Source organism: Typopeltis vanoorti, chromosome 3 (genome assembly GCF_054136105.1).
Source record: "Typopeltis vanoorti isolate ZY-2024b chromosome 3, IOZ_Tvanoo_1.0, whole genome shotgun sequence".
NCBI classification, from domain to species: Eukaryota; Metazoa; Arthropoda; class Arachnida; order Uropygi; family Thelyphonidae; genus Typopeltis; species Typopeltis vanoorti.
This window is the reverse complement of record NC_143551.1, coordinates 6,358,491-6,382,201: the sequence shown is the minus strand read 5'-3', so window position 1 is coordinate 6,382,201 and position 23,711 is coordinate 6,358,491. Positions and strand designations below refer to the sequence as shown.

At 35.3% G+C, this 23,711-nt stretch overlaps 1 protein-coding gene across 1 annotated transcript in view; it reads right to left on the bottom strand.

Annotated features, from left to right (window-relative positions):
- Positions 1–1,336: 1,336 nt before the first annotated feature.
- The window catches only part of LOC150107888 (uncharacterized), a 36,865-nt gene continuing 14,490 nt past the window's right edge, over positions 1,337–23,711 (bottom strand). Inside the window, exons 2-7 of the mRNA XM_090415373.1 lie at positions 20,179–20,322; positions 18,616–18,671; positions 17,189–17,305; positions 6,653–6,739; positions 6,451–6,477; positions 1,337–1,375 (exon numbers count right to left, since the gene is read on the bottom strand). Of these exons, the coding sequence (XP_090271499.1) occupies positions 6,451–6,477; positions 6,653–6,739; positions 17,189–17,305; positions 18,616–18,671; positions 20,179–20,322 (431 nt within the window). The 3' untranslated portion in view covers positions 1,337–1,375. The remainder of the gene's footprint in view (positions 1,376–6,450; positions 6,478–6,652; positions 6,740–17,188; positions 17,306–18,615; positions 18,672–20,178; positions 20,323–23,711) is intronic.

Here is a 23,711-nt window from a genome sequence, read left to right as displayed (position 1 = left end):
CTAACGATTTCAAACTCAGTTTATATTCTTTGTTCGTTTTAACGAGATTATGTTCTGCGCTGTGTCAAAAAAAAGTGGTTTCTGCTATAACGCCTAAGGTGTTCTGTTGGCCTTCTTCAACTGCAAAAGAAATATTTCATAATCCTTTTGAAACTAAATATTTTTGAAATACATTGGCTGAAATAAAATCGATAACTTCATATTATGAATTTAGGAAACAAATGCTATACTCTCTCGTGAGATTAATGAAGGCAGTTAATTAATTACATTCTATTTTATCCTAGAATCTAAATAGTTCCTGTAATTATTATTTTTTTAAATTTTTATGCGACTCATACCCAAAAACGTTTATAAAGTTATGGTGCTTTAGTACGTTGAGTAGATTAAGAGATTATCGTTTTAAAAAATCTAGTTTTTGTATTTTTTTTTATTTGTTTTTCAGAAATCTTTACCTGTACGAAGCATGGATGTTTTTCCAGCAAGGAGAATGCTGTTTGCAAGCATTCTCCTGGCTTGAATCTAAATGCGTAGAAGACACACTTTCACATGAGAACGCTCTGATTATTTTTCGGAGTAACGGTTTTCATGAATTCTACTAATCCTCAATAAATTTGTTTTCAAGTAACAAAAAACGAATATCCAAAAAAAAAATACACACAAAACGAATAAAAATTAAAGAAGATAAAAATAAAATAACTGTCAGATTGTATCTTAATTTTTCAAGAACAAGCTTTTATGAACATTCTTTTCTGATCGCTCCAAGCAACTCAGATTTTTCATTCCTCCAAACAAGCAAAACAAAAAAAAGCGATGATACACAGACCTCACAGCTTAAGATGCTTCTATCAAATGAGCGTGTTATTTTAGAATTTAGTTGTTATAGAATTTGCGGATCTGAGCACCTTAAGAAGAGGTTCCGCGTGCTTGCCGTGTAGGAATTGATCTCATAGCAGATAGTTTCGATCGAAATCAAATTGGAGCATTTCTAACATCAAACAGGCAGATCCTCGTCTATTCGTTGTTAATGTAACTGTATGCCATTTTTGTCCATTTCAGTAACATTTTCTTCATAAATATTTTAACATTATTAACATTTTTTCCCAAAAATATTTTAATTTAACTTATAAAAGACTTTATACATTAACTTATAAGGAAATTTGAAGATTGGCAATGAACTATCATTTGTGCATTCCAAATGCAATTTATTAAGCATGCATATGTCAATAGTTACAAAATATTTCTTCCAGAATAAGTCATCAGAAAGAAAATATGGGTTAAGCATGGTTAAAGATATGAGTAAACAACAGATTCGTTAAAAGCAGGAATTCCAATGGACAGCTGGTCTCACCACATCCTAACCTGACCGTAGTGTTTGCTGAAACAGAAAACAAGTCTCGTGTATTAAGTAAAAGACATCGTGAAATATGCAATTACAAATGAAAAACTACAGGATAAAAAAGGAAAGAATTATTTTTTTTATTTACAAACAAAGGATCTACGATAACATGCATTTAAATCTGAACCTAAATATTAAAATTATAAAAATTTTAGATCACTCTGTTCAACATATATTTTGGTTGAACACGTTGAGCCACTTTTTTTGGAAATGAGGTGGAGCATTTTTCTGTTTTTTTTTAAACAGTTATCATTAAGTGAATGTAAATTAAATTTGAAATTAATCTACAATCTGATGCAAGCATTTTATAACTAAACTGCTTACTTTTAAAAAGACAGTTTTAATGCAGCACTAACTTAATATTTTCGTCCCAGAATTTTTACAACAAAGGGAAGTCCCACATTTTGTGTAGCTCGCTTAAAACTGAAGCTCAGGTTAGTGAATAATTATCAACAAACTGGACAACTTTTTCTGACAGAGTACACAATTTGGCTACGAGATGGCGCAATGTGTTTTGACTTCTGATCCAACTGATTAAATCTTTGCACAGAGAGCATCTAAGTTGGAACAAAATGACTTGACCACCACGTCTGTTTTGAAGTTACTCTTGTACTGACGTTTGAAAAATGTATAAAAAAGGGAACTATTTCGGATCTTTGCATGAATCAAGACTAATCGGTGTTAAAAAACGTGTATTAATTTGTATTAACGTTTATATTTTAATACATTTATAAAGTACGCTGTAATACTTCAAGTTTGTATTACAGGGTACATTCGATTGAAAAAGAAAGAGAATTTCAGAAAAAAATTAATAAAAATGGTATTTTTTTCTTTTTTTTTTTTTTCATAATTTAACCGGTTAAGAATAGGTTTCTGTCTATGCGTCACAACAATTGATCTGCCAATTTATTTAACTGACTGCACAAAATCTTTTCTCTGTGAAATTCTTAGAGTGTTAAGAATCACAAAAATATTACTTATTTTCATTTTCGATTATAGTGAATTGGAGTTTTCGTCTAGTCTCTAGTGGGAAGAATAGGTGACGTTATTCATTAGCAAAGGCTCCAAATATTTCAAACAGCCTACGATAAAGTCACAGGAACGTGACTTTATCGTAGTCAACGAAACATGAACGAATCAACGAATGAGAATACGGATTGAAATAGCAAAACTTGATCTTCATTGTTCTTTCTTTTAGTGTTGCACGATGATCAGCATTCATTTTAGAAATTATATACTTTACAACGTGTTATAAATAACTCTTTTAATTTCCCTACGTTTCGATCTTCATACTAAGATCACCATCTGGAGTATATACAAACAGAGTCGGCGCTAGGATCTTTGGCGCCCGCATGCAATTTCTATCTAAGCGCCCCTGTAACGATCCGGGAGTGTGTGGTTCTTTTACGATAATAAAAATTTAAATTATTTGAAATTTCTTAAATAAATTTTGACAGAACAGCCACACGTTGGTTCGCTAAATGTAACGAACCGGAGGTGTTGACTAGGCAGGATAATCATTAAAAACCCGAATATTCAAAAAAATTCTCAAAAGTTAAAGCAAATTTTGATAAAGCCAGTTCACTTTAATCGTTGAATATAATGATACAGGGATTATAGCCTTCTCACCGACCCGAATAGCTAACAAAATTAAAATGAATTTTAATTAAAGTTAAAATTTATTTGAACTAAAGTTTAAAAAATTCTTGCGTTTTACAAGTTACTAAATTCTTAGTAACTTGTAATAATTTTTATAAGTGGAACTATCTTTTAGGAAATTAAAAGAAACTCAAGATAGATGAGAAAATAATAAAATAATTCAGAAATAATTAGAACATTTAATAAGTATTCAAAAAATGACATCTTTACAGAATAACATAAAATAAATTAAACTACATAAATATACTTGAATTTTTTTTTATTAAAATTTCAAGGTTTTTGATTTCATATTCACAAAATTAGAAATAATGGTCTTAACGTCTAATTCCGCACATATATCATTTTCAATAGCTATTAACGCCAAACTAGCAAGCCTATTTTGTGACATACTTGTTCTTAAGTAGGTTTTAATAAATTTCAACTTGGAAAAGGAACGTTCACCGCTCGCTACACTAACAGGTAAGGTTAATAGTACTCTTAGAGCAATTTAAAAGTTAAGGAAAGATAAATTATTGGCCACAATAAAATTAAGAATATCGAAAAGGCTTTGGAATATTTAAATTATCCATTCCAAAAATATCCCGGAAAGTACATAACTCGTCATATAGTTCTATTCCATTTACGTTTTTATTGTCGCAGTCCTTCAAGAGAATCTCTAAATCGCACAAAGTTTTTGTAAATATTCGTTATTAATTTGTAGTAATCTATACAAGAAATTGAAATTATCATAATATATTTTTAGTTGTTAAAAAGGTTCTATTAACGAACACATTGCAACGTCTAGAAGTGTATAAAACACATTCACTCTAAATTTATCTTCTGGCGATTGTGGCGTTTCTTCATGAGGCTCGTAGTCAAATTGTTGTGTTTTCTTTCGTCGTCGAACTTCCGTACCAGTTTTAAATTCTTGTTCTTCATCCACCTCTTCACTCAGTTCTTTTGCCGTTTTAGAACTTCTTTAAAATTTGTATCCGATCGATACTCTAGTAAGAATATTTTTAAGTTTTCGATAGATTCTAAAGCAAGTGTAATGTTCATATTTTCTTGAAGCATTTTACTCACAGGGTTTATTCTGTTAAGTAAATCATGCCAAGTTATAAGAGAGCAAATAAATTTCTAGTCCTTTATTTTAGCACATAATGTTTGTGCTTCATGCTGAGTTTCTTTATTAAAATTTTCATTATTTAAAATTTCAATGCGTACCATACCATATGACTGGTTAACTAGCAACAAATGTTTTGTACGAAAATTCGTTTCTGCGCATAAAAACTGTTCACCGTTTCACTTTAGATAGCCTGCAGAAGACACAACGTTCTGCAAGCAAGCATTTAGCCTGCTCTAGCTGCAAAATTGTAAACGGACGGCTGATCAAAGAGGCGGCAATATACATTTTTTTTAAATTTTTATTCAGTGTATACGGCCTCATTTATTTTAATATTGATCATTCTAAGAATTATTTTGTTCTTATGATAAAAATTTTGTTTCTTAAAAGTTAACTTATGAACCGTTCCCTGGCGGCGACGCCCGCATGCAACGCATGCTCTGCATGCCCTCTTCCGCCGACCCTGTATACAAATATACAAGGACAAGCTGAGTTACATTACACACAGTAAACTAAAGAAACAATGATTTGATCACTAATTATTCTACTGGCATGACCTCTAGTAAAAAAATTTTTTTTAAAATACAAACTAATTAATTATTTAGAAACTACATCAAAGTTAATTCTGTGGGGAAAATATGGAAAATATTCTTTCTTATAGATAGTCTTCTTTCAGTAACAATGATGTCCTATTTTCAACGTTATAATTGTTATTTTAGATTTAGGATTCTGGATTATCTACAGTCCTGTTTATAGTTAACTCTTGGAGAGGGAGGTTCCGTGGGAGAATATGTGCTTTCCATATGCTTGCGATTTTTAGACCATCATTATTTTTCAGATTGGGGTGGTTGGTAAGAATCTTACAGGCTTCCTTAAATTTGCGTTCATACCATGTTTTGGTGTGATGTAAACAACTGGTGCTTTTCCAGTCAATTCCATGTAAAGTGTTCAGGGTATGGTCAGAAAGGCCAGCTTCACCATAGTTATTATATTTGATGTGTCGTTTATGTTCCTTTTGTCTGATAGGAATCGTGCGTCCTGTTTCCCCTATATATGGTATATTACAGGTGCAATAAATACGTATACTCCGGGGTGGGCCAGCGGAGGGAGTGGGTCTTTGGATGAGCAGAGTAAGTTTTTAATTTTGCAGGAAGTTTAAAGGTGGCTTTGAGGTTGTATTTTTGTAGTATTCTGTTTATTTTTTCTGATGTCCCTTTAATGTAAGGGATGGCTATAGTTTTATTGAAGTCTGATTTATCTTTCTATTTATTGGAGTCTTGTAGAGAATTTTATTAATAGCATTTTGGCTGTCATCATTTTTTTAGAAAAGTATTGCTAATAATTTAAATTCGTCTTTCAGCGCATGTTCATTGGAACAGAGCTTCAAAGCCCTGTTTTTTAGAGTATTAATGACACCCAGTTTTTGTGTTGAGTGGTGGTAAGAGTTTATGTGTATATATTGGCCAGTATATGTCGGTTTATAGTAAACAGTGAAGAAAAGACTGCCAGAAAGAAGACATGTGACCAGTACATCTAGAAACGGAAGTGTGTTCTGTTTGATAATCTCAATTGTGAACTGTATGCGTTTGTCTTGTTTGTTTAGGTGGCTAGGAAAAGTGTTGTCTGGCGACAATGGGGCCCGATCGCGAATACATCGTCAACGTATCTAAGCCAGACTTTGGGTTTTGAAGGAGAGGAATCTAGAGCATATTGCTCATAATGTTCCATATAAAAGTTAGCAATGGAAGGGTGGAGATAATGGCAAGCCCATGGCTATGCCTTCTTTTTGTAGGTAGAAAGCGTTTTTCCATACAAAATAACCAGAACGTAATACATGCACAAAAAGGGAGTGCATGTATTATATCTGGAGGGAATGAATTTGTTCTGTAAAAGAGAATTTCGGTTTTCGACGAATGTTGATCATTAGCTTTAATACGCAACTGAAGGAAATAAATGTTTTTACCCAAAATTCAAGAGTGGTTCGTTCATTTCACCTTCTTAGAAAAGCTTGCAATAATGCACGCGCGTAATAACACCAGTAGAGACGAAATTGCATCGCCGAACCTTACTCGGGGGCGCTTCTAATTTATATAACCTCGACACCAAATTCCTGGGATGTGTGGAAACTTGGTGCAAATTACATTGAATTCTTTAATGGAACCAATTACATTAAATCCCTCGTTGCTTAATTTAATCAGTTAAACAGGAACAGAATTAATTTTCCAAGGATGAAAGAAATTTTGTTTACATTGGCTTGGCGGAAGGAGTTGAAGAGGAAATAATCCGTACTCACTTAGTCTTCCAAAGGCGAACCGCATTCCTGAAAAAAAAAAAAAAAAAAAGAATTAACGAATGCTTCTTCGTATCTTCGAAACTGTATTTTGAGATGTGCAAATTACAAAGCACTGAATGCGATTATTTCAACTGGTGGATATCAAACTTCGCATGCATATAAATGTATCATTTAGAAAATATTCCCTGCTAAAGCGACTTACTCTGTAGGCTGCCCCAGCCTTGAGAAGAAGTTCTTTTTCAGTTATGCTGCCTCCTTCAAGCACACATTTTCCCGCCTTAAAAATGTTCTGAAAAGAAACGAAAGATTACCATAAATTGCGTGTTACGCTCAAAGTTTCAATATGTTCATAAACTCTTATTTTCAGCCAAGAGATGGATTTCATGCAGTTCAAGTATTGTAACTCATTCTTTACAATGCAAATTGATTTCTTCATTTGATCCATCTTTTATACGAAACGTGAAATGGGGAATTTATTCTCTCTCTCTCTCTCTCTCTCTCTCTCTCTCTCTCTCTCTCTCTCTCACTAGCACTAGTAAGTAATTTTTTTTTGTTTGTTTGTTTGCTTTTCCAACCATTTTCTGGTGTGAAAAATTTTGTTTTTCGCTCGTTAAATCTTTAAAAACCATTTTCCAGCTCCCTCCTGTTATAAAAATTCACACCTTCACATATTTGTTCAATACAATTATTTTAAATAAACACATTAACTACTTGGCCATTTCAAAATATTCTTAAATAAATCTATTCATAATTACCTACACTGAGGAAGTACGTTCTGTTATGTTTAATATTAAGCAAATTCAAAATCATTCTTACAATATTTTCTATAACCTATAAAGAACTTTTAATGGCAATTGACTGAAAAATGATTAGCAAATCATTAACTATTTCTCTGACAACTTTATAAATTATTATTATTATTATTATTACCCGAGTTTATGTAATTACAAGTGAATCCGACTTACACAGCCTACCAATATAAAACACTAACTCTTCATATCCTTAAGAACAATATTAGAAATCACTTAAAAAACTATATGATGGAGATCTCAAACATAGGCAAACATATCCAGTCAGACCATATAAACTTCAAGGTCTTTGAGTCTTTGAAGAAATAGTCACACAACATTTCCACCAATACCAACTTCACTATCGTACACACAAACATAAGAAGTATAAAAAAACACTAGCTTATATTGATAACGCAGCTCAACTATACCATAATAAACATAGATGAGTTAATACTGCTGGAAGTTGCATTAAACGACACAGAAATTTACGCATACAAGATAAATAATTACCAAACCTACAACTTATGTAGACCAAACAAAAGACTTGGCATCGTGGCATTTATCAAAGAAAATACAATCAAGAAAAGAAAATTAAAAAAGAAAAGAAAATTTTAAAAAAAAATCACAAATAGCCACAAACATAGTATCAAATACACAATAAACACGATATACAGATCCCCAGATAATAATCCACTCAGCTTTCTTCATGAGTTACAAGCATGGATAAGCGGCATCGAACCGCATACAACACACAGGCTCATCCTAATAGGAGACATTAACATAAATACTCTTGACCACGCTTCTTCAACCACTAACACATATCTTGATCTTGATATTATTATTATTATTATTAAATAGCCTCTTTGCTCTTTATCGTAGTAATAATAATATATGGATACACTGTTCTGGCAATTCGTATAGTAGGAGTATGTAAGTTCGTTTCACTTAAGCCTTGGTATTATCCAGGTCTACCTACTCACTGATGAGACCTCAATAAAGGTCGAAACAGGTCTAGGTAGTGACCTCTTCTCATAATGTAAAACAGTAATACATCTACTCTACTAGGAGCTGCGTTTTACATTATGAGAAAATATCAAGGATAGTGATGGAGCTTGCACCACCTTTGCTCCGAGTTGCCCTAGTGTTGTGCTATCCAGGTGTTGACTTAAGCTTGGACTCGCAGATAGTTCTTCGGAATGAAGCTCTTAGATTTCGATCTCTGAATTTCGTATCCGGCTTTAAAATAATGAGGGCTTTATTATCCCCTTAACTTATTATTGTTATTATTATTTGTGAGATCACATCAGATTCCCACGCAACTAAATAAACTACCTAGAAATTTAAAACACATAGATAACTACAGAACATTAAAACACGAACTCTGGAAAATATACCAAAAAAGTTAATACACCATTAACACTGACATACACATCACAAATCACCAGCATTCAATGCCAAAATCCCATACATAAACAGTAGCAACAACATAAAATAGTGAAGCCTAAATCCCACTCTCTTCCCAAAAGCTAACCCAAGCTTCGAAGTAGGTGGGATTAACTCGCCTCACTGAACCACACGTAATCCTCATAACCAAAGAAGCAGATTATTTAATAAAAAAGTTTGTAAATTATACAACAATAAAGAAGATACTGAAGATACTGATTATTATGTGATAATATCATTAATATAATACTCTTATGTGACATGAAAAAATAATGTAATAAATTATTCTCTAATAATTAAAAAACTATATAAACAAAAAAAATTATTATACAAAAAATTCCTAATATTCTTCATTGTTAACAGAGGCAAAAAAATACTATTAAAATTTTTAGTTGAAATCAATGTAGAAAATGCAGCACTTTGAGCTGAATTCTGTAAAATTATAAGTTGCAATGTCACTCAAGACGTCTATTGTGTAAATATTTTAGCAATTAATAAATTACTATTACTATTAAAAAAAGTATTAATATTATTATTATTATTATTATTATTATTATTATTATTATTATTATTATTATTATTATGAGAGGGCGCTGTGTAGGCATACGAACGGCTGCAGGTGTATCGCTGCTCCCATTTCTTATAGTTTTAAAGTGGTGACTAATGATGACGAATCGACTGCTTTCCAAATTCCAGGCTTCCAACAACGTAGATCATGCTACCAAACAAAAAAGAGGACGTAGAATATTAATATTTATCGAACGTAAATTAATAGCAAAAGAAACTGTCAATCAAGTTTGAGCATGCTGAAACCCTTTGCATCGAAATCATTGAGACCACACATACCCAGCATCCCATAATACTAAATGCTATATACAGGCGACCAAACTTAAACGTGATAAAATTCCTGCACGAACTTAATTGCTGGATTTCAAGCCAAGAAATATGCTCAACCGAATACCGAATGATAATCGGCGACGTAAACATAAATATTGCAAACGAAAACCAGAACACCACTGTACAATACCTAGACACGCTATCCATGTATAATCTAATAGCAACAATTACATCATGTACTAGAGAAGAAATATTCTGAAATACTATCACTGCATCCTGCCTAGATCATATAAACATCCGAGTACCACCAAACAGTTACACTGCATCAGTCATAAAGTGCAAAATAGCAGACAATTACTTCACATCTCTAATCCTGCTCACCAAGACAGTATCCATGCAATGCTCCACATATGAAAAGCAACACAAAACAATAATAGACGAAGAAATAGTCAACCACGAAATAAGAAAAATCTACTGGAAACACATGGCATCACCAGATTCAACAAATATCCTACATTTGACTCACACATTAAACTCACACTGGAGGAAAGCTGCAAAGAAAGTCAGAATTTGTTCAAGAACAACCCAAAATTCTTGGGTAACACAAAACGTAATCATAGAAATACACAGAAAGGACGCTCTAAGGAAACAATTAAAGCTATATCTAAATAACGCAGCTTTAAAAACCGAATATAATATAACATATAATCGCCTTACAACACAAATAAGAAATGCAATATACGAAACGGCTACAGAGAAAAATTAACCTCTCCACAAAAAAAAACCATTAAAAAAACCTGGCATCAGATCAACGAGATGCTAGATTGTGCTCCTAATTCCACCGTCTCTGAAGCCATAAACACAGCTTCATGCAAGATGCAAACTCTATGCAACAACCAGCAAATGATTTTAACCAATACTTTGCAGACTTCATCCAAGAACTGCACAGATATATTCCTCTAATCACAAAACGTGATCATACACTTGGACCACAATCAAAACAGGCATTATGGTTCCCAACCACAAAAGCAGCAGAACTTCTCTCCGCAATACATCAAATCAAACCAAACAAAGGCCCAGGAACTAATGGTATAAGATCTATGGATAGCAAGCAACATACAACCAGCTTAGGCTCTATACAATTAAAATTACTAAATAAAATATTTTAAACAGGAGAGATACCAAGTATCCTGAAGACCGCCATAATCACACCCATATACAAACATGGAAAAAGAAATTTAATCAGCAATTACAGACCCATAGCAACACTACCAATTATCAATCAAATTATGGAGCGGATCATACCGAAGAAACTCACAGCATACACTGAGATCTTTCATATTATCCCCAAAACACAATATGGTTTTCAGAAAAATGACGGAACAACATCTCTCTCTTAGAAGACTTTACAGACGTAATTAATACCACCTTAGACAAAAACAAAATTGCTATGGTAGTATTAATTGATCTAACTAAAGCATTCGATACACTTACACATCCAACCTTGTTAGAAAAGCTGAGACATTTACACGCACGATATTAATCAGCTACTACTCAAAGGTAAGATATTCCAATACGCAGACGATACAGCAATAATATCTATCCATAATAACGCATTACAGACCCATAGCAACACTACCAATTATCAATCAAATTATGGAGCGGATCATACCGAAGAAACTCACAGCATACACTGAGATCTTTCATATTATCCCCAAAACACAATATGGTTTTCAGAAAAATGACGGAACAACATCTCTCTCTTAGAAGACTTTACAGACGTAATTAATACCACCTTAGACAAAAACAAAATTGCTATGGTAGTATTTATTGATCTAACTAAAGCATTCGATACACTTACACATCCAACCTTGTTAGAAAAGCTGAGACATTTACACGCACGATATTAATCAGCTACTACTCAAAGGTAAGATATTCCAATACGCAGACGATACAGCAATAATATCTATCCATAATAACGCAAGCATAGCCTAAACAAATATGCAACATGACATAAATCTGCTCATTACTGGCTCACCAAAACCTCCATACACCTAAGCTGAGATAAAACAAAATTAATGATATTTAGAAATTCACCGAACCCGACCGGTTGATAACAAATATATAACCATCCAACATCCACTCACGCACATAAATAATATAAACATAAACCATCTACACAACAAATTCCGAACAATAAGTGCCAAACTCTACAGGTTAAAACACATAGTTCCCACTATGCATTCTGTGCACCCTACAAATTAAATAGATTAGTGTCGCTACAGTACAAAATGACAAAATTGATCTTTTGGGAACAAAGAGAAAATCACGACTTTATAAACATTGCAATGTCAGAACACAAAATACTGACAGCAAAACATTTATGTCACTATGCAGCTTTGCTAAAACATTATTTCGATGCCAACTACAGGACAGTTAGAAATACATACCGTATAACAAGACCTCAGAATACTAATTATATCACATATAAATACAATAATCACTACGGAAAGGCCACGCGAAACTTCTACATCCCAGACATGATAAACAAATTACCTTTTGAATACAGAAACCTTACAAACTACAATAGCCTGAAAAGAGCCCTAAGAAGCTCTATGAAGATGAAACACGCACCATAAACATCCTACGAACTTAATGAAACACAATATATTCGTTCAGGCTTTCCAGTTTAGCAATACGTCAAGACATTCCAAATTATCTTGTGTAGGGGGGGGATTGAATATCCTCTTCTGTATCTGCCACCGGCATACCACTACATATTTTAGAAGTGAATAAAAACTGCAAAAAAGCTTGTGGTGTGAGAGCGTTAAACTGCAAACAGTTTATGTTAATTTAACGAAACGCTGTGTAACAGAGGGAAGTCTCGTGTGCTGTAAAATAGTTATGTGTCCCGGACTCGGACTGGTTTGGTAGCTAACCTTTGCCATACTGATGGATTCGCACTGTAAGCTGTTGGAAATAATACCGAAGCAACTAATGTATATGTGCGGTCAGCAGTTGGGGGATGATATTCTAGTGATTAGCCAATTTTGAGGGATTTTCCAGAGGATAAACTCCTCAACATCCGTATGAGTGCGGTTAAATCGTCTTCAGTTAAGCCCTGATAAGGGTTTTTCGAATGATGGAAGAGATTGGAACCCACGTCTTTCTAACCAAAATGACTTTGTGGATACCGATCAACGCGTACGGAAAAGACGGACATCATCCTGAGAAGAAATGGGAAGTCGTATAAACTTTGTGTTTCGATCGATGCTGGGAATGAACATGATAGAGTAAAACATTGGCAAAATGCTTAGAGAGGAAGGTATAGCTTTGTCAGATCTTTCTATGAATAGTCCTTATCTATCGATATATATATATATATATATATATATATCCCAAATTTATCCCGAACACCCTGTATATATATATATATATATATATATATATATATATACAGGGTGTTCGGGATAAATTTGACAGTTTCGTAAGGAAAAAGAAAATCTTCTTTGTATCTATTAAATTTAATGAATTGACAAAAAAACATTACAGGCAGAGTTAACTACAATACTATCAACAAGATTTACTCAAAGTAACCACCATTAGCATCGATCACAGCTTCAATTCTGCTTCGGAACCTCGAACAAGCTGTCAGAAGCTGATGCTACAGTCTCCCTGGGAAGGGCCGCAAAAACTGTTTTAATTTTATCCATTAACTGGGCTTTTGTATTACTGGAAGTGCGATTGGTGTCTTTTTCAACTGCGCCCCATACAAAATAATCCATGGGGTTAAGGTCTGGGGAGTTTGGAGGCCAAACATTTGGACTGGTGAAGTCGTAGAAATTTTCAGACAACCATTTTTGACTTTTCCCAGAGGTGTGGCAAGGGGCCGAATCCTCCTGCCATACATACGGCCTACCATTGGCTACCCTTGTTATACAGGGCTTGACTACAGTTAGCAACTCCACGAACAAAGCCCGAATTCCAATGCCAGGGTTCTTCAACACCTGTTCCTGCAGATTTGCGAGGAATTCTGCTGTACGAAGGCAATCAGATCGTCTGCTAGGGATCTTTCTTCTTGCTACATCCTCGTAGTCACCATTGCAAGTCTCTAGTTCATGCCTGATTGTTTTTACTGTATTCAGGGAGCTTGGGTAGCAGTCGTAATATCCTTATTTTGATGGCGGGCACGAATCATCATGATACAAGTTATTTTCTTCCATGATTCAGGTGGGTTCCAGCTATCCATCCTTTCTGACATCTTGTATATGAATGAAGAAGGGTCCAAACTTTTAAATAAAGAGAAGTGTGTGTTAATACATGTAACTTACGGAAAAATATAATTAATTATAAATATGTCAAATTTATCCCGAACACCCTGTATATATATATATATATATATATATATATATATACAGAGAGAGAGAGAGAGAGAGAGAGAGACTTTATTTGAGTTCTAATTTATCTTAAATATAGTGGTGGCTCGTGGCTTGAAATCGTGGGGTGCTGCAACTTTCGAAATATAAATGCACACTGGAAGTACAGCGTATAAGGGTTTGCATAAAATATCAAAATTATGGTAAAAATTAAAAAAGAAAATTAAACCTGAAAAAATATTGTTTATTATCGATAAAATTATACAGTTTAGTATAATTCAAAATTACTTAAAAATTCTAAGGTCAAAATTGTCAATAACCCCAATAATGTTCTAAATAAAAACTATAACAAATGTTATGTCTTTAACTGTGATGTCCAAATATTTAAAGAGACGGAGTAAACACGATAAGCACTACGAACACTCTACTACTGGCGCAAACTGCATATAAACAACAGTGGAACTGCGTGACGGACAGTGCCGCATTACGCTAATAGCTCGCATCTCACTCTGATATGCATACGCTTGCGTGCGTAGCAATATGACACTGTGGTAAATACAGTGCTGCTAGCGTTCTTCGCCTGCCTAAGTGTTACGAGATGGATTTTTATTATTTTTTACACAAAATAAGAGAATTGTATACGATTGTTGATGATAAAACTAAATATTACAAACAAATATAAATAAATTAATAAATATATCTATTTAAGTTAAGGGATATTACATCCCATATTGTTTCATAGCCGAATAAGAAACTCAAAGGGTTTCACATTATGGGGAAATATCAAGAATAGTGATCGGAGCTTGCTTCACCCTTACCATGAGTTGCCTCAGTGTTGCACTCCCTAAAGGGTCAGTTGTAACACTATCCAGGTATTTGTTACGCTTGGACTCGCCGAACTTTATATATTTAATATATTCGGCATGAAACTCTTTGAGTTTCTTATTCGGCTATGAAACAACATGGGATGTAATATCCCCTAACATAAATAAGTTTATGTCGCCGAATTGAAGCCTTTGGCTCTTCATATAATTAATAATTTATTAGGACGCCTTCTTGGCATTTCTCATAGTAGGGTATATGTAAGTTCTGTTTGCTACAAACTTGGTATTTCTAGGTTTACCTACTCACTGATGAGAGGTGGACGCTGGATATATGAGAGGCTCTGCTTGGGATAGGTTTTCGTCTGTCTCTGGGTAGGGCCACCGCTGAGATTATGGCTTTGTCTGGTGATGGGGTGAGCCTGCCACTGGGTAGAGCCAACGCTGAGAAGTTCTTCTTAATGACGGGGTGGGCCTGTCACTGAGTGGAACAACGCTGAGTTGGGCGATCTTTCGGGATGGTCTAATTTTTAGAGTGGTCTTTACTTAAATACACCTCAATAAAGGTTGAAACCGGTTTGGGTAGTGACCTTCTCTCACTCATAATGTAGAACAGTAATGCAGCGCCTAGGGGCTGGGTTTCACATTATGGGGAAATATCAAGAATAGTGATTGGAGCTTGCTCCACCTCTTACTATGAGTTGCCTCAGTGTTGCGCTCCCTAAAAGGTCAGTTGTAACACTATTCAGGTATTTACTTACGCTTGGAGTCACCGAACTTTATATATAGTTTCTATATTCGGCATGAAACTCTTTGAGTTTCTTATTCAGCTATGAAACAATAAGGGATGTAATATTTCTTAACTTAAATAAGTTTATGTTGCCGAATTGAAGCCTTTGGCTCTTCATATAATTAATAAATATATTTATATATCGAGAAAATGGGGGGGGCTGCAGTTCCGTGTGCCTATGCACGAGTCGCCCCTGCTTAAATATGTGCAGAGATTATCATCAAATAATAAGGAAAACTTTTAGGAAATCCAATAATTATTATTTTAGAAATCCACAACGAAGACACAGTGGTGTAAATAAAAAATGATATCTTGAAACTAGGGGAGGAGTTTTTTTTTAAATACTGAGTATCTTCGAAGTTGTTTTGAGCGAAACACCTTTGCAAATACTCAGTATTTTAAAAGTTAATCCAGTTTCTAGTACTAGTAGTGATGAATTGCTGTCTGAGGTTTTTTATTCATAATAATTAAGGACCATAAAAGAAGTAAGTAATGAGAATCATGTGAAAATGACCATCAGTAAAGTATGGACAAAATCACAACCGGAAATCTGAAATTTATTCATTTACCCCCCCCCACACTCATGATATCATATGTTTGATGGGGTTTTTTATGAAAAGTCTGCGGAGAATTCTGCAACTAGAAGCAGGTCTTAGATTCAGTGGAAGGTGTATTTAAAATAGCAAATGGCGTTGTTACTGGTTTCCTTCCCCTCTTGGATATAGCTGCTACTTTAATTCCGCTGCCTGGTGTGCTGACGGCACCTTCAGGTGAAGGATTTCCTTCTATTCAATGTATTGCGATAACGACATAGCATTGCATGGTAATGTGAAAAGGAAGTTGATGATGACGCAGGTCTGTTCAGATAAGTCACTAGGTTTGTGCCTCGTCGCTTCGGACGAATTACTGCTTATAACATATACGTGATATCGTGCACATGCTGTATATGTAAACCGAAAACTAGCAATGGTTTTGCCTCTTAGTATTAGATAAACTGTTAGGCTGTTAATGAAAATAATTCTTCTAATTTGAAAATACAACTTCTCCAAAAATAAAGAAATTTACATAAAAAAACATTGATCTTTGTCTTATCCTCAGAAATGTCACACGAAGTAAAGCAATGCATGTTGAAGTTAATAAGCATTTTAAAATTAAAATTAGAATATCTACATCAATTTTAAAATATCTGTATCCTATTCTATTGATATTTTAAAATATTCTTACAGTCAGGACATACAGTAACATTCAAAGAATACAAGTATTCTTATGATCATACTGCTGTATTCTCTGTCCTCGGTACTGCTTCGAACTATCTTTCTTTTAATACTTTAACTCGCCTCTGTGGTACTCTGAAAATCAAATATCCCCAATGCTGGGGTTAATTTTTATGTGAAAATCACCCAAGAAAGATTACCCGCCCATGGCACGTTAGTGTCATAGGTAGGCTAAGGAACGTTAAAGAAGGGATGAGAGCGATTGATTCAAAGAAATCTTGACGAAAGCTTTTCCTTCACATAGCTTAATGGCAATATTAATATATTGCATTCAAAAAGATATTTCAAAGTTCAGAGAGATATTTTCTTTTCATCTTGAAGAGAACGTTACTTTTTTTGAGGCTGCTTCAATGCGTATCAAACGCGCTGCAATTACAGTGAAGCAAAAAAGGGAGAAATCGCTCACCTGTGAAATTCCCGTTCCTGCTTTGACTCCTTCGCATGCGAATCGTTCTAAATCCTTCACATCGCTGATCCCTGCGTTCATGTGTTCTCTGCCACAAGCCAGCCAGCTGGATGTATACTGAAATGTAAAAAAATAAATAAATAAATAGAAAATGGTTCCATCTCCTTGAATGAAGTTGATATTTAAAATACACCTGGTGTTAAGAATTTCAAATCTAAACCGATGCCTTCGAGCCGCATTGGATATCCTGTGTGCATAAAATAAAAAAAAAAAACTCTTCATTGAAAAGACCGAAGAAGACGGTTTCAAGTGCACATTTTCTTTAAAATGCACAGCACATCCATGAATGACAGTATTCCGCAAATAAGGCGAAGAGAATTGCGATGCTCGCGAAAACTATTGAAATACAGAGGTGAATTTTCGACTGCGAAAATAACCTTTTCCTGAGACATATTCCTGACGGATTAATCTCACTCAAGGTCCTGCTGAAGTGCTTTTTGTAAAATTCGGAAGAGTGTGCTTGAAGTTAATAAGCATTTAAAATTAAAATATCTAATTCGTTTTTAAAATATGCATATCCTATTATTTTGATATTTTAAAATATTGTTACAGTCAGGACATTCCGACGGACACAAAAGTACCCTCTCGAACTTGTACGTAGCGATCACTCCATTCTGGTTGCACGGAATTGGATAAATTTGCCATTTAGCATTCAAAGTGCAAAATGGAGAAAGTATTCCAAGTTTTATTACAATTATTTTATTATCAAGATTACTTGACTTAGATGATTAGACATAAGCATGGATAAGTAGACGATACCCTAGTTCAGAGGTCCGAACGGAGGAGCGCACCTCAGGTTGGGGATCTGGAAATACTTCCAGTCGTTTTATATAGTAAGGGCGTTCCGTAGATTTTCCGTCTCAGGGGAAGCTCTTCTGGCCTGCAGTCGTCAGCAAATAACTTAAGCAGTAATTTCCTACAGCCACCTTTCAACCGGTAGTACTCTACAATCATGCCCAATTTGAAGTCTCTCAGATCATGCACACACACACACGCACAAGCACACCCTCGCATCGATCAGCATCGTCGACTTCGAATGTCGGTTGGTTGATTACTGAGAAATAATGATAATGGTCATAATATTTTGAGTGGACCACGTAGATGTAAAATTCGTCAGTACAACATTCTGTACTGACGGTCGCTTCATACTGTTTCTGCATTCCCAGTTTACATGAGACAACGAAGAGATGGAAAATGGAATGGTGCAGTGAGAAAGAAGTCTGTCGATGATAAATGGTAAAACACGCATATATTTAATATTAATCAGGAAATGAGCGAAGAATTATTAAGTATAAAAAGGACATTCGCACAGAACTCCCAATGCGGTGCACAAATCAAATAAATAATAATAATAACACAAAACTTACCGCTTCGCCAATATATTTCAAAATGCAGCTTAAAATTTCTTCGTGGTTAGGAAGAGCTGTAAAAAAAAAATAATGCACATCATCTAAGGAATAAAGGAATTTAACAGGCAAAAGGCAGCATTCATCGAAAACAAATAATTTTAAAACATTCATCTATTTCCAGCCTACCAATAGAGAAAATAACGCTCTACTTCCCAACTGCCAGGTTATGGATTCGTATCTCAATGAGAATATGTTTGTAAAGGACCTTAGGTGGGGCGAATTCAAATCTTACCTCGTCGCCGGTGTGAGCTTTGATTCCCTGGATTATCAATCCTTACCGCAACCATGATCCATTAAGAGGTTTCCAACTTCACGTAGGAGAGATTTAACTTTAAAAAATTCTCCTTGAGTAATTGTATCTTTTTTTCGGGAAAAGTTTTGCCAGCCTTTTTATCAGAATAGTTAGCTTATTCGATCTTCAACAAACAGGCTGTGGGTTCGAATTCTCACGTGGACATGAATATTTTTGATGAACGCCAATGAGTGACAACAAGAATCCACTTGTTAGAGATCTGAAATGCTTTCAAAAACTTCCATGTTTAGTTTTATGTTTTTGTAGTTTTTTTTTAAGTTTTTATTTTTTTTAAATGTTCTTAGCCTGTCCTCGTAAACAATTATGTCCAAACTACTTAATAAATATTTTGTCCTAAAAAAGTAGTAGCCGTTTCAATAACCACGGCGCCACGGGGTGGCGCCGTGGCGCTGAGTTTGGAAACCATTGGTCTAATGGATAACCGCCTCCCTTCATAAACATCCTTCAGTCGCTTTTTCATAGACGCTCCATTGTGTCTCTTCTGTCGGTATTTCCGTGGGCACTGCTCTACTTAACCGGCCGCTACCATCCCTCCACTGTCCTGTACTCAGAGACGAACACCAGCAGCTGCTGCTGTAGGCAACCCCAATGGACATTTCCGTTCTTCACATCTATGGAAATTTCTCGTCCCCTGCCTTCATTTCCAACATGTGTGCTCTTTTCAACAATCTTCTCATATTATGTTCACCAACGACTAAAACCTTCACGTATTCAACAAAAACGTCAACAAATTTCTTTCTAACCACGGCAGTCTAGCGTCAGAGGTCTCCGGAACTCTCATGTATAAGGTGGATATGTATTTAGAAAAAACAAAAGTCACCAGAAAGCCATACAGCGTCTTGATAATTTCTTTGCTTATTATAACCGTTATAAACAAATTATGAAGAACGAAGGAGGGCCTCTTTACTCCGTCATGAGCCTAAAGGTTATTGTCTGATTGGAAATTATGGAAGCACAAAACGAATGAAATTTCCTTTCGTGTGCAGCAGAAGAGATTGATGACTAAAGCGAAATTATTTCTTCGATGAAAAACGAAGCTTTGCATAATTAAAGCCTGAATCACGTGAGTGAATATCCATCCTTGAAGATACGAAGAAAATATGTTCACGTTCATTTAGTTAATCGGCATTCATCTTAACTGGTCTTTTAATTGATAGTTTACATACTGAAATAAAGAATTCATTTAATAATTGCCACCACAAACTTACTGCATTTTGTTTCCAAGGCCTTGGTGAGAATACTGTCCAGGCTATTCAATTCTTCTGCCCTGACTACTGCAGCAATGGCAAAGAGCAACACAAAAAGGATTGCCATGATTTCTCTTTCCTGGGGTCGATACAAGTCGAAAATAGCTGTAAAAGAAAAAAAAAGGTCAAAGCATTATTGAAAGGCAGTATTCGCAATATGTGTGCTGAGTAGCTGCAAGAACTCTGACAAAATATTTGAGAAAACATTTGAATAAACCTTCATTTTCCTCAAATCGTTTATTGGATAAAAACTTGTTCTTTTCAGTCCTACAATCTTATTTTGATATTGTCTTGTGGAAACGAGCACACGCGTTATCAGGTTAGTCAGTCAAGAAAGAGGACATGGAAAAGGAAAGAGAACACAGAAGATTTAAAATGGAATATCTCCCTTTTAATATTTACTGCTGAATCGTTTCTGAAAGTTGGGATCCCAACGAACTGTTTAACGTTATTATCTGAATGAGTCTTGTGTTTTTGCCTTACTTTGTGTTGATTTATGAGAAATTTTTATTCTGCACGAAGGCTAACAAAATACTGCGATCTGCATGCAGACCATTCTTTTACAACTTTTTGTTTTCCATTATTCCATGTAAACATTTCATTGTGATACTCAAAGATAAAGCACACACAGATCTAAAGGCAAATGTAAACTTCAGATAATGTGGCGAATTCAATCTTTCTCTTGACTATCTTCCTACTTTTCAGCAAACAGTTGGGACCCTAAATTAGTGTTTCGTTAGTCTTAATTAGTGCTGATTTATGAGAATTCCTCTGGTTAGTATTTTTTTTTTTTATTATTATTCAGCATGAAGGCTAACAAAATACTGATATTTTCTTGCCATTCTGGACTTGTAAGTTTGGAGGGAAACACAACATCCAGAAGGCGGTTGACTGCGTGAATTCGAATGCAGAGTACAAATAGGGAGATTAGGACACTCGCGATAGGATTAACTGGTGAACGCAAATCAGGTGTGGAAGTGAGAAAAAGTTCGAAAAATGAGAGGAGGATGACGGATTCTACACGTGACGAGTAGTCGAGGCTACAATAGGTGAACGGATGCGAATCGTCTGATGAGTGAGAAGAGGAGAAGAGAAGAGAGGCTCGTGGAAAGAGAAAGGACAGTACATGTACGACTGGATTTTCACATAGTCCATGCGACGTCGTTTTTCTTCCGGTTGTTGTTGTAATTTCCGACCTGCTTCTAGCAGGCTGAAGCATGTGACATGGCAGTGATACCTTCCAGCATGTTATACACGTCGGTTACGAACACCAATCTCTTCGCAGGTATCGCAAGTGACCTTGACTAGAAGTTTCATATTCGTCAGTCACTCCATTCGTTCGGGGGCCCGAGCCGGTGACACCTGACAAATTTCCCTTGGTCAAATTTGCACCAGTCTGCGAGTTTGCAGATGTCGTCGTTAAGCGTCGAGTCTGTTTTGGAATGAAAATTCAATAAAATGACGTCGTATTTTTATTTATGGAGTCACATGGCGAGAAGGTTGCGAAGCAAGCTCTCTGGGGTTTTCGGCGATAGGCATATTAACATCGATACGTCTACTGTGAATCTCTTCTAGTTTTTTCTTGTTTACATATATTGCGTAGATTTTATGCAAGAAAGTTTTATTAAGCATAATACGGCTCTGTTCTGGGCAGTCCGTGCACTTTCCGTAATTTAGGGGCTGCTTAACGGAGGGGAGGCGCAGGGGGAAAATAATTGCTTGGCAACGTTTGTTATGAGTTTCATCGCCTATTCGTTCAATGTTTGAGCAATCAGGTTGCATCACCTGATAACCTGATAACAAACCTGATAACAAAAACCGCACCTTCGGTGCAGTTTTTGTTATCAGGTGATGCAACCTGTTTAACGGAGCCTCCCCTCCGTTAAACAGCCTCTAAATTACGGAAAGTGCACGGACTGCCCAGAACAGAGCCGTATTATGCTTAATAAAACTTTCTTGCATAAAATCTACGCAATATATGTAAACAAGAAAAAACTAGAAGAGATTCACAGTCGACATATCGATGTTAATATGCCTATCGCCGAAAACCCCAGCGAGATTGCTTCGCAACCTCCTCCTTATTAATGCAACTTTTCCTTATTACTAATCGCAGCTACAGCACGACTGAAGTACTTCTCAGCTGGCCTGTCAGAGTTGTCGAGATTTACCATGATCTGTCGACGCTCGCCTTCTTTGCTTCGTGCTACGGGTAGATCTGTGCGTAGTCCACGGCACACTTAAAAAGTGGAATAAATCAGGCGATGGTTAAGTGGGGGATTAGAGTCATTAAGCAGGATCTGAGAAAGAAAGGAAGAAAGAAGAAAACATTCTTTAAGGGAATGCCATCCAGAAACTCATGAACAGTACAAAGCACGAACAAGGAAAGTGATCAATATGGCACAGAAAACAAAATCAAATTTTGGCAAGAAATGAGCTGAGGATGCCAAAGAAAATTCTAAGAAATTCTTTCGCTGTGTAGTGAATAAAAGGAAAGTTGATTGTGGTAGGATATTTTAATAAAATCAGCGGGTATGAAGGTAACATACGCAGAAGAAAGGTTTAATTAATGTTGTCGTTGTTTTTTTTTTGTTTTTGTTTTTTGTAAATTTCGCTTATTACCAAGTTGAAGTTAAAGTAGTCGTGTAGGCGAGAGGAAACGATGTGAGACGTGAAATTGAAGAACCAGGGATGCTGAGGATATTAGAAAATCTAAATTTCAAACAGCACCCTCGAATTAGTTGAGATATTGGCTCCTGTAAATATGCAAGGGCGTTCGATCATCCTGTTTAATTTTTCTCACCACTAACGAGAAGGGCGATAGGAAAAGATACTTCCACTGTGTGATGATGATGGATTCAAAAACGCAAACAAAGAAAACAGAAACGGGTAGCCAATTACAAACAAACCAGTTAGCGTCTTTCAGGAGTGGTAGTTAATGTTAGAGAAATTTGGTGAAACCAAAGTGGACAGGATTATGATATCCTGGCGTACAGCAGGGCTTTCCTAAGGAGAGGTCTCACCTTAGTAATTTACTCTGCCTCTACAATAGAGTGAGAATGGAGTTGAAATCGCTACAACATGATATTCATTAACTTTACACAAACATTGGACAGGATACCACATGGTAATCCAAGTACATTAATTTTGGGATGCATATCACATGATATATATACATGGTACCTCAAATCATAGTATTTGGCGGGGTAGAATCAAAATGGTTCTCTGCTTTTTAATTTTTACATTAGGTGTTTGATGGTGATGTTATTAAGTTAGGGAAGGCAATAGAAATAAGAAATAGTTATAGAAATCAGCAAGACGCTTGGAATAAACCGTCACTGTGTACGACGGATAATGATTATTGCTTCTGTTGTGGCAAATTGTAAAAGTGTGCAATTTGATTAGAAAACGTTCCAATCGATGTATTAGATCGAGAGATTGCACCGCGATAAATTGAGATTAAGAATTTCAAGTAACGTGGACAGTGAATTGAAGAG